Raw genomic sequence first — 13011 nt, forward strand, 5'->3', positions numbered from 1 at the left:
CAAATTTTCCACAGCACTATAGTCATCAAAAATAAATCTATAACACACTAAAAGTCTGTAAATAATGTGCTAAATTATTGTTGCTTTACTTTGGTTTTAACGTCCTTGAAGATCATCAAAAATGTGGTCTTCATTAGACTTATGATACACTTGAGGAAACACAGGTATCTACATTTGTAATAAGCTAATATTTAAAAAGGTTTTCATCAATCAACTCCTATATGTTCTTAAAATAATAATCTACAACTTCTGCCATTATTAGTTGTGTTGAAAACATTATTGACCAAATAGAAAAGACAAAACATATGCACTTCTTCGTGACAACACCTAAGTATTTGACAATTTAGATCATATCCTAATTTCAAGAAAGTTAACACTACTTGGCATCACAGACACAGCAAACAAATGATTCATAAGTAGTTATCTCTTTCAGTTAACTCAATTTGAACAGGTGCAAATAACCACAAAGCTGTAACCAAAAATATGCACAAATTGAAAACACTTCCTATTCTACAAGGAATCACACAAGGACCTTTACTTGACCCAATTCTCTTTGACTTATTTATTATTGTACATCTTTTCAACTCATATTTAGGATCACAATACAAGATGTATGTATTACAACAACAATATGAATTATGTATCTTGATAACACAAAATCATAAAGTTTCTTGAATCAATTTGTTTGACTAACAGGAATTGATATAGTTTTAACTAGTTGTTAGACCAAACATACAAAAAGGAGAAAATATTGAAAACCAATTACTCTAGATGAAAATCTAGTGACAACCATTTGTCTTTTAAGCTACAGATCATAACTCCAATTCTTTAATGCATTTCCGCAAAATATCCAAATCCACACTTTGAGAACTATACATGAAGTGTGCAAATTCACTTCCTTACAGCTTTAAACTATCGCAATAAAGTATGAAATGTGAACAAAAATAAATCAAATACGATAGATTCATAGACATTTTATCCTAATTGTTTAATTAATTAATAACTTTATAAACAGATTTTTATTTTATAAATGAAACTGTTTCCTTGTCCTAAAGGTACACATGTTAAATTTACTCTAAATAAATGTTCTCAAATGGTTTAATAATACCAAAACTACATTAATTTTAATTAATTTGAAAACAAACACTCCAATAATACAATTTATTTTTGTGAGGCCTTTCGTGTTCGAGGAACATATCATCAGAACCTCATAACTAAATAAAAATGGTTACAAAAGCCTTACAAAAATAAAAAATGTATTATTGGAGTGTTTGTTTTCAAATTAATTAAGAATTCAAAGAAGAAAAGAACTTCTAGATTGTGTAAATTAGTTTTATCTTTTAAATAAAATGGAATATATCTTTAGATCCAATGACAGAAGGGAAAAAATATTAAAAACTAACTATTTGTCTTAAACATGTTTAAAACATTCTTTGGACGGGACAATGGACTGTGCAAGGACATAGCCAGCGAGGGGATCCAAGGGGTCCAGATCCCCCCAATTTTCAGTTACTCTTTTAGTAATGATTATTATTATTTAAATAATTCAGTATTACTGACATGTACTGCTGAAAGATTGTTCCCAACAAAGAAACGGTCAAGAAGTTTTAAGAAACAAAATGGGACCTAACTCTCTGTCCACTATGGGAAAATATCAGTTGTCAGGACCTCCCAAAACTTTTCCTTGGCTACGTTCATGGTACTGTTCTTGCACATGTACCTGAGAAATTTGTAGCCTGTTAATTTGTGGCACACTGTGATGGTTTTGTCCCCATCACTTTCCATACTTAATCATTGTCAGTAATACTGTTCTGTTATTTAAATGTTGTGAAAAATGCAAAAGCTTTTATATGTTAATGGTACTATTGCCCCAATCCCTAAATAATTCTGTAAATACTCACGCTGCAACTGTCTGCGTGGAGGTGAGTGTTGGGCACAAGAACTGTTGTGGCATATGGTGTGGGTGTTGCAGTCACTATCTCCTTATGCCCTCGACTGTTATAGAAGCTGCTCAGGTTCTGAGTATCAACCTCTGCGTAGTCGCTACCCTCGAGTGTGATGTGTTTACGTGGTCCAAGGTTCTCGTGGGGCACTTCTATCCAAAGTGCCTCCTTTACACCGCTCATTAGTCCCAGGTGAGGAAGATCCGAAGCATTCACCGCTTTACCAATACATAAGTGTGAAACTTGGTAAAATGTCTTCATCAAAGTTAAGTCTTCATAAAAAGTTAATAACCATAACAATTATGTATGCTATTCAGGAAATGTTTGTGTTTACTTTTATTGGACAGTGATGCCAGAGTGATATCAGAAAAGTGAGTTTTACTAAATAAAACACCATCCATAACAGATATGGCCAATTTTTTTTATTTTATGGCCTAGAGAGTTTTAGTGTATATAGCATTTTTTGTAAAGGCAAATGATGAGTTTTCTACTTTACAATTATGTTTAAAATGATTATTTAAATGATAATAACCAACTTAAAAATCAAGCAATGTGATAATTGTTATTAAATTAAATTAATTATTATTATATATTTAATTGATTAAGTATTACAAACTTTATTTACTAACTTTTTATTGTTATTGCTCTGTATGATAACAAAACATTTGTATTTATCATTGTTCTTCTAATTTAATCCATATAATTTTTCGAAGGAATAGGTTCTACTTTTCTCTACATATTAAATACAATTTTAGTGTAACAAATGAGCCATTTAAACAGAAACAATAGATTCAAGGCAGTAGTCATAATGTATAATAAAACCCTCTCTTAACTACCCAGAAGCTACAAACTACAAACATTAACATACATCTTATAGTCCAGGAGACTATAGCCAACTTTTGATGTATAAGGTCACAATCTAGTTTTTCATATATCATATTTTTTACTTTGACACAATTAAACAAATTATCAGATATGTAGATAACAGGGATAGTACCATCATCAAGGATAGAGATAAAGAGACAGTCTTGTAAAATCTCAACTCACTTTGTCCATTTATATGGTTGGCACATATTGATATCTCATACTTATGTGCCGGACAGTTGGTTGAAGTGCATGAAGGCAAATAGTATGACCTGAGAAAAATATCCTGTTTAATATTTTACTCATTCCAACTCCACCACACACAGTGGATGATTGATTCCTTTTTCAGGGAAATTCCTCTATTGGTTTTGTATAAACTAGGTTGTGTAGTCATACAATGCAAATTGTCTCTCACCCTTCAGACTAGTATGCAACTAATTTAAACAAGTTAATACATTGCCCTCATATTCCTACAGTTAATTTATAATAAAATTACTATGAATATATGTTGACACACATGGACATTGTTGTTGATGACTGTTGGAGTAGGTGCAGCTCTCTTAGTGAGACTGTCACAAGCCTAAATATGAGGGAGTACTGTCTCCTACCCATTTTGCTGGAGGATGGAACAGAGCTAGCCTCTATTTCTTCCAACTTGACATAACTGAGATATAGTGTCTGATATCCTTGGTCATAGAATGCAACAGGAGGCAACACACTGTGTAGCACTAGAGCATAATAAGCTATAAAGGAAATGTTAAGTGCTTACAACAGGACCTGCACACTCCAATCCAAGTACTGGAGGTAACACCTTGTGATGTTTGCCTGATTCCTTATGTCGTTCCAGGTATTCTTGCATAATAATGTTGGTGTGATTTTCTTTAATAATGTCACTATTTTTGAACCATTTTTTAATTTAAAATTTTTGTTAGACCCTTTGTCCTAAAATAAACAATCAAAACTTAATTCAAACACTATTTTCTTAAAAAATTATTCACAGCACCATAAATAGATACAATTTCAATAAAGAATCATAAATATAGGTAATAAATATTTCAAACAGACCTGATAGATGTCCAATTTGCTTGGTGAGAGAATTTCGCCGCCGTAGGTAAAGGGTGGCTGCGGAGACTGATACTAGCACCACCGCAGTCACAGCTGCGGTCAGCACCAGCCAGATCTGCTGCGGCGGCAGTGATGTGAATGTACCAGGACCCCTCAAACTCTTCACCTAGGTACACATAAACTACAATTATACAAGCAACCAACTGCTGAAGCCAAAGGTTAATTAACATTTTACTAAGACCTAGTTAGCTTTATCTTGCCAGTAACCTTAATCTATGAGTAAATTTCCAGGAAAGTCAAGATTAAAATGTTCACCCAGAAACAAATACTATGCTATAGATTAACCGCTCGCAAAGAAACCAGGGCAGAAGCAAATTGAAGAGCATTACCGCTCAGAAGGAGCCCCTTTTCGGCGAGGGATTGTGGTGGGGAGTGGGACCAGCCGTTCTTGTATCTGTTTATCAAAACTGTGTGGATCATGTCTAGCTCACACAGTTTTGTTTACACTGCAGTTAATTTATTTGCTCTATAACTATTTTTATTATGCTTTATTATATTTTTGTGTGTAGGCATATACAAATGTCGCAGTCTAAGCATAAAATATTAATAGAACAGATTAATGTAGCGATAGACGTATCCTGGGGGCTTGCATTTTGTTGTGAGGTTAGCCGCATAGTGGCAGTGGCCAATAGGGATTTGTCGTTCGGTCTTGACCCGTTCGATTCGAACGGGTCAGTCAAGTGAATGAGTGATCTGGATCAGAGTGTTTCAAAAGACCTGTTCACCTTGAATGTATCGTTTACCTTTTCCTGCCAACTGAATAAATCTGAATTTTTTTCAAATCAGATATATTATTTTTAACGATCGTTAAAACTTACAATATTAAAATTAAGTTCATTTAAAACCCCTTGTCCATGAAAAATAGCTTAACATCATATGGAATTAACTAAATCTATAGAGTTTATGCGTTAAGTTACACTAGGGTCCCAAAATTGTTCAGTCGTTCCTTTTCATTCACTGCTAACTGATTAAGAGTAAAACCATAATCGTATAACTCAACGGGAGTAGGGAGTCTGGGTAGAAAAAGTGTAGGAGAGAGTGTAAAAAAATATTATGAAAAGTGATAGAAAGTTAATCGGTTGGATATAAAATATCTTGTTATTTATAAAAAATAAATTATTTTCAAACAAGCAATGAGCGTGTTTATTTGTTAGTGCTATAATTTATTTAAAACATTTGTAAGGGAAAAACCTTACTTATGATAAATTAAAGACATATCAATCAACCAAGTCCATTGATTATAAGTATTAACATTTATAATATTTAGTAATGTGTCTGGTAATTTACAATAAGATCAGTTTTAATAGATATATTTACATTTACTAGATTCCTTAAACAATACATTCATTGTTATATATCTATCCATTCACTGTACGATATGCTGTTTCTTCCTCTATTCGAATACTTTTTTACAAGCAGATCCTTCTGATCACTCAGTCATTACATTCAGTCGTTCATTTGTTCATTTTGTTCGGTCAACACGATGACCGGTATAACACGCTCTAGTGGGAAGGCTCAGTAACTCTGTACTGACCGGTTCAACTGAATGAATCGCAGCAGTGAACGAGACCGACTGAGCCGGATCAATCAGATGATCCGATAGAGCGAATGCCAAGCAGTGGTGGGGATACTGAGAGAGAGCGGCATCACAGCAGCGGAGACCCCACCCTGCGTGAACTCAAATCATCCAGGGTCTTTTTGTAAACGGTTTGCCTATAGTAGCATGTACCTCTCTAGTCCTTTCCTGTATATCTAATTCAAATTCTTTTCACTGCAGGCCTGTCTTAAACCCAGAAAATTGTTTTGTACTCGAAGTAGAGAATAATATCTCTACTTAATAATAAAATAATATCACTGTTGTCGCTATTAACAAGCCATCATTTATTTATACCTGAAATCTCCAAATAATCCATTTGCTTTATAACAAAGAGTATGTTATAGATTTGTATGATAAAAATTACCTGTCACCTATAAATCAACGGGTCTAACATTGTATGGCTTAAAGTTGGCTTATTTTTCCTGCACTGGATGTTAAGATTAGTAAAACTGCACAATATAAGATGTTTTATAGACATGAATGGAACGTTAATCTTATTGGGGTTAAATAAGGTATCAAAGATTGATAAAAAGCTTCGCATTCCAGATACTGACCAATTTTAGATATATGGGACACTTGGAAACACACAATAATGTAGAATACTTAAAAGTCTGGGTGGACAATACTTAAATTCTGCAACATCAAATTTAGTACTTTTTAACCTAGAACAAAAATAGTATCACTTTAAACTTCTAAAGAATAATAAAACATGAACCTTTTGCTTAGTGCATCATAATACTGATTATCCTATAAGGTGTAATTTCTATATGCACTATATGTGCAAATAGAAATATATTTTTGGTAACAATTAAAAACAAAATTTCTCATTATAAATCTCAAAAGCAACAAAAATACTATTTTGAAATGTAAAACAGTAAAAATGTTGTCTCATTCTCATAATTTTATAATCTTAACTTTTCCTTGAGTCAGTATACAGATTTGGTATGAAATAAGAGATTTCAATGAAAGAGTTGATTAGCTATTCCTTTAAGCTATACAATTATTTATATAATGATGGTATGATATCAAGATGTGTTCAACGTTTGATTTACAGCTGTATGATGACCACCAAAGACTTACCCTGGCAGCCGGCCCAGGTCCTAAGCGGGTGAAAGCCTTCAGACTCGCAGTGTAGACGTGACCCACTGTCAAGTTGTTCACCAGCACAGACATGGCTGACGAGTTAAGCCGAAGAGTCCTGACCAACAGACTGTCCCCGTCTTGTAACACAAGCTGGAACCAATCAACACAGCAATGCATGCAACGACACAGAGTTGTGACACAACATATAATGTCATATTGTTTCTGGGCTGGGCTCATATTTTAAAGGTGGTTAGAAAATATATTGGTCTGATACTGGAGAGAGTTCTATTCATAATTATCTACAATGTTTACTGTATCATCTACATAATACTTTACTCTTGATGCCTGAACTGTTTATAAACATTTTTCAGTATGTATTAAAATTCATTCTTTTTTGGTAAGGATTTTCATTATCTCATTTCTGCCTCACTGTTTAATCAGACAAAATCATATCTCAGTTATTGTAACTTTAACAAATAATAAAAATTACTTAGAGCTAAAACCAATGAATGGGAGAAATATATTCAAAACAGGAGTATTTTGTTTAGCCAAAAATAATTTTAGAAATGGGGTATTTTCCTTGTCAAAAATATGCCATTGATTTTTCTCAAAGTAAATTGGTATCCATTTCCATTGAGTTGTCAGTGTGCCAATGCAGTAATTTTGTTTTAGTGTTTGCAAATTCAGGCACATATCTGAAAGTCAAATCACATTATTAGATTTTACTAACTTTTACAATGTTAATGATGTTTTGGGGGCTAAACTTATTTTTCAATCAGGATGTCCGTAATTAAACAGTTGTGGATGTAAGTAAATGTTAACATAGTTGTTTTCGGTAGGGAAGCGAGTCAACTAAAAATAGATCATTATAAATATTTATATTTATTACCATTTTCTATTTAAAACTTTGAGCTCATCAAGAGGAGAAATATCTTTACCTGCTCATTCTCATGTAAGAGCCATTTTACTTTCTAATATAACACCATATATTAAAATATATGGTCATGCTTATTAAAAACTTGTAATAATTGCAAATAAATATAAAATTAAAATTAATATAAAAAAATTGAAAATGAGGTATCCAATACATTTATAATATTTTGTTCACAAAGATTTTCATTTGATAAAAAAATCTTCCTTCTCAAAATTAGCAGTTGAATTAAAGGCAACAGGGCAAATGTTGCAGAATATATTATTGCCAATGGTGAACATTGTTTGGATAAAATGTGTAATATTAAAAGGATGAGTGACACAATGAGTCATCTTTGGTTATAGTGTTGTCAGTTTACTACCTCATATCCAAGAAGATCGCCATTGCAGTGTTGTGGTGGGGGAGGAGACCAGTGAACGAAAGCTGAGGATGAGTTCACCCAAGCTACTTCCAGGTGCTGTGGTGGGGCAGAAGGCACTGGAATCATAAATCAAATCCAACATTATATAATTAAAATATAAATTAACTTATAGTGATGGGTGTCAACAAAGTTTCTCTATTAATTAGGAGATTGCAATATTTTATTTTAAAATAATAGTTCATTGTACCGGTATGTTAATGATAATAAAAGTGTGTAAAATTATGCTAGATTATAAGTTTAAGTTTATAAGTTTATTTATTTATCAATGGTCAGTGCCATTTACACAAATGTACAAACAAGCAACTAGTACATACAAAAGTACAAAGTACAACATAAAGTTAACAACAATATTTACTAGATAGCTTCAAGATGTATATAAATAATTTCCAACAAATAATTATTTAAAATACATATTGAATAATGGACTATATAGTATTATATGTCAAGAAGAAGAGAACAGTAAATCTGCACTCATAAAGCCAAGTCCAACAGCACACCAATGGGATCCTTCCTCACTAAGTAAATTTTGTTTTGTGATTCCGCCAAAAAATAATCACAGAGTGTATGTACAATGATTGTATTATTTTACATTGACGATCTAAAATTCATCCCTTTTTGTGCAAGGCAATTTTCCAATTATTAAAGAAAATACCAAGGATCTTATCAGAAATATTATCAAAATTTGTCATACATTTTCAGCAGTTCATATAGGCTTATTACAAAATTACATACTTTGTTATTTATTGACCAATTTTCAAAATATTTGTTATAAAAAAGTATTTATACTATCTTTTTTGATTAAAAAAAACAGCTTATCAAGTAAAAGATCACAAAATGAAAATAAATCTTACCTTGGTAGAATAAACATTTCAGAAATGATATTCAAGCATATATAAAAAAATTCCAAGTATAAAAAAAATATTAACGTAAAGTACCCTTTTATTTTTAGTGATATTCTTGAAGAGTGCATCAACAATGAATTACCATCTTCCAATGTCTGAACCTCCATGGCGTTGGAGGGCTGCCCATCCACTGTCTTGTAGAATGGCACCAGGAACAATTGGTAGCGAGCATACTTGTGCAGCTTGGTAAGGGTGTGTGACGTAGCATCCATGTTGAACAATGTGGCCAATTTGAAAACTTCCACACCACTGGTTAAATCCCGGTATCGGATATGCAGCCCTTCCATCAACTCTCTGGAGTCATGGATCTATCATAGATAAATATTTGTTATCATCTCTGGTCTATTTCCCAATTCCCATCTTTATATATAACTTTTAAGGATAAACTGAAACATTTATCAGGCACTTTTTGTAACTTAAATAATATTTCAAGTAGTTTTAGTTGCTGTTTAATAAAAAAACTTATTGATTAGTGAGCTCAATTATAACTACAGCAACTTCATTTCTATTTAAGAGTATATTCCTGTCCATTTGTCTGTTGATTTTACTTCTTATTGTCTGTCAGTTCATTCGTTTATTCTTCTTTTGAATACCACCTATATCAACCGATAAGTATGTTTACTTATTGCATCAATTTTAAGTCCTTATATTGATTTTTCTTCTGGACCACTATGAACTTTATCTATATTTATACATTTTTCCCCAGTTCTGAAATTTTTTTTAACGTAAACCACATTTTTAAACATCCTAAGGAACTTATTTTTTAATTAATGGTACTCAATCTCTCACACACAGGTGCTATGCACCTATGTGAGAAAATATTTCCACAAACATTTAGAATAGGCTAAATATAAGTAATTGACTTTTTTTACAATGTTATGTGTTTGTTTTAATCACTAAAGTAATTTTATATTATAAATGTAAAACTGTGTTCCTACAATTTATAAATTTTTGTAACATAATGGTAATAAAGATGTTTTTTGATTGATAGATTTAAGAGTATATTCTTTGCAGTAAGATGTTATTATTTTCAAAAATATAAAACTCCTTTTTTATCCATTTATAAAACTGAACGAAAACTTGTAGTCACCTGCCAGAACAGCGTGACTGCTGTAGAACTAATGGCCTGGACATCTGTCAGAGTAATCTGAGGCCTGGTAGTGAGCCTGATCCTGGCGAGCTCTAGCTTCTGGGTGTCCTGTAGCTCATCACTAGAGCTCAGAGTACGAGCCACTACAGAGAGCAGGCTGGGCAACGACAAGCCTTCCTCACTCTCTGCTCTTACCACAAAAATATAGCTCGTGTCAGGTTTAAGATCTGTTACCTGAAGAATAAAAGTAAAAAATTGTGACCATTCCAATAATTAAGCCATCATTGTAAACAATAATAATTTGATATTGTATTAACACCTTCACTTTGGGTCTATGGTCTATACTGAGGAATCTTAAATAGTTTCTAGATGCAGTGTGTACTTTGGCTAGTTAATCTGTTAATATACAGTCATATCTAATTCAAGTGCAACTTTTATTTCATATAAAATTAATATAAAATATATTCAAATCTAATTAAAAAACCATAACAATATTTGCTCATTATATATATCTTTTTTTCATATTATAATATTATATCAATTTCATTGAAACTTACAGCAAGAACTGAATGGCATATTTTTCTGATCACTAGTGAAATCTGATTTAATAGTTATAAAACTGATTTACTATACTGTATTTTAAATGAAAGTCTGGTGTTTTAATTAACGTTCATAAAATTAATGTAGCGTGCACAACATTTTACTGAATTAAAATTTTTAGAAGTAACCAAATATGATCAGCAGGTGGTGTTTTAGAGAAATAAAGTCTTAACATTAAAATGGTTTTCAAGAGTAAAAATTAGTAAATATTTCTTAAGTACTTATATTCACTTTGAATTAACCACTTAAACTGTACAAATTTAAAGTTAAGGTAATTTATAAATTACTTAACACCTTCACTGCTGGTCTATACTGGGTCAGACCAAACAGCCGTCTCAGCTTCTGTGCCATAAGGCATCTACCGAAGTTAATGTGTTGAAATATTTCTGTGCAAATACCCTCAGAGCATGGAAACTTATATAATGCTAGATACATTATGATCAGGACACTTATTTGTTGTCTTTTTCCTTATGACCATAACATTAATCAGCTTTAGACCTTTCTGTGTTTAACCATTAGGAGCCAAGAGCAGGCATACATCACTGAACTACAGTTCTCGCTCATGGTTGATGTCATGTGACAGTTCTATCGTTTATGCACCAATTAATCAAATACAATTTAAGAAATTTACATGTTTTTAATAACTGTAATCTTAAGGAAATAATTTGTTTAGTAAATAAAAAAACAAGTTATTTCCTTCTGTTCTCTTTCATGTACATACTGTAACAAGTTCACATTCTTATCTTCGACAGTTTTTATTTGGATTCATTATAAAATGTTCCAAAGCTTTGCTTCAAATTCCTACCATTCCTTATAGAATAATAGAAAGTAGGTTTTCTATTTTTCCTGTTCTCAAAAATGATATCTTGAAGGGCTGTGATCACAATTTGTTGTAAAAATTAAAAAAAGATACTCCAATCAAAACTGATTACAGCACCTTCAAGTAGGATGAAATATAACAATTGTTACTCATAGAAAACAATGTTGTTACTTATAAAAAATTTACTACAGTTTAATTTACTTACTATAGTTATTATGGAGACAAGAAATAATTTTAAAATGTATATATAGATATACTCTGTAAATTTACTGTAGTATAGGTAAGAAGAGATTTTAAGGATTGGTTTTGGTAAGTAAAATATAATATATTTAAAAACTATATCCTTTGTAACAAGTAAATTATTGGCATTGCGATTCATTAAGTCTTCAACACTAAAGAAAGAATACACTTAGCATTATAAAATCAAAGCTTTTTTTCAATGAATCTTGTTTGTTTTAAAAATTTTATGTATTTAAGTAAAATATATACAAAACATATTAGTTAGATAGGGATTCCCTTTAGAGAATAGGCTGTTTTGGAGACACACTGTCTAATGTTTAAAGTTGTATAAAGTCCAATTCCAAATTATCCATGTTTGGTCTTTCAAGTTACATTTGGCAGTTATTATAGACTTAAGTTTGTAAAGCCCAGTGGTTAATTTCAGTGGGAACGCAAGGGAATGGCGTTCCCTTACCTCCCAAGAGTGCCGGAACGCAAGGGAACGCTTTTAAAACTACGAGTACAAGTTTTAGTTAAAAAAATTGTAGGTAGGATCAATTATTATGCTATGCTTTGTTTGCGAGTGACTCGTAAGCAGATAGTAAGCGCCCGTACAAGCAGTTGTGAGCTGTGCTGTGATGAGTCTTGCACGGAATCAGGCAGGAGGAAGGTGACTGGCGAGTCATCCTTGTTCGCGCATGCGCGGCTGCGCCTCTCAATAACCAAAGCAATACCCACCCCACCCCCTTCCTTTCCCCCTCCATTCCTTCACCGCGCCACCGCCCCCAGTGATCAACAAGTGTGTTGACTAGTTGACTTGACCTTGGTGTGTTTCGCGTTTTAAGTTACAAGTTGCATCGCATCCCATCACGCTTAAGTTCGTTTTTGAGGTGCAGGTCGTTGATTGTGTTCGTGTTTATGCTTATTAGTGCTGGTGCAGCTAAATAGTTTCCTATTGACTATGACTACCAGAAAAATTGTTGATTTCTTTAACCTAACCCTAAGAAACAAAAAGGTTATGCGAATAATGAGAACTGCAGTTCGGAAGCATTGACTACAACTTCAATTGTTGATCAAGATAAAAAAGAAGACGCAATCGGGATCAATGAGGATAATTGCGATTACCATTCCCCTTCGACTTCCTCGTCGTTCAAAATATAGTATCCAGGTTGGTGGGTTTGGGATCTGTGATGCAGACGAAGCTAAGGTTAGTAATGAAAATAATGATTTTGTTAATAGGGGTGAACAGCCAGTTTGTTGATCTGAAGAACAAATTGTTGAATTTAAAGCTAAAAATCCATGGTTAATTGTGAACAGAACTAGGTTTGCAACGTTTGCCGTAGTGTGAGTACTCTAGGTGCAGAGAAAACGAAGGGCCTAAAAGATTAGCGAAAGAGTGGTTTTAGGAACTGTTTA

At 32.6% G+C, this 13011-nt stretch overlaps 1 protein-coding gene across 1 annotated transcript in view; it reads right to left on the minus strand.

Annotated features, from left to right (window-relative positions):
- Positions 1 to 13011, minus strand: part of LOC124354226 (roundabout homolog 2-like) — a 607997-nt gene that overhangs the window by 23988 nt on the left and 570998 nt on the right. Inside the window, exons 10-15 of the mRNA XM_046804531.1 lie at positions 9957 to 10190; positions 8949 to 9174; positions 7905 to 8020; positions 6610 to 6762; positions 3873 to 4038; positions 1902 to 2161 (exon numbers count right to left, since the gene is read on the minus strand). Of these exons, the coding sequence (XP_046660487.1) occupies positions 1902 to 2161; positions 3873 to 4038; positions 6610 to 6762; positions 7905 to 8020; positions 8949 to 9174; positions 9957 to 10190 (1155 nt within the window). The remainder of the gene's footprint in view (positions 1 to 1901; positions 2162 to 3872; positions 4039 to 6609; positions 6763 to 7904; positions 8021 to 8948; positions 9175 to 9956; positions 10191 to 13011) is intronic.

The sequence above is a fragment of the Homalodisca vitripennis genome, chromosome 2, assembly GCF_021130785.1.
Source record: "Homalodisca vitripennis isolate AUS2020 chromosome 2, UT_GWSS_2.1, whole genome shotgun sequence".
Lineage (NCBI taxonomy): Eukaryota > Metazoa > Arthropoda > Insecta > Hemiptera > Cicadellidae > Homalodisca > Homalodisca vitripennis.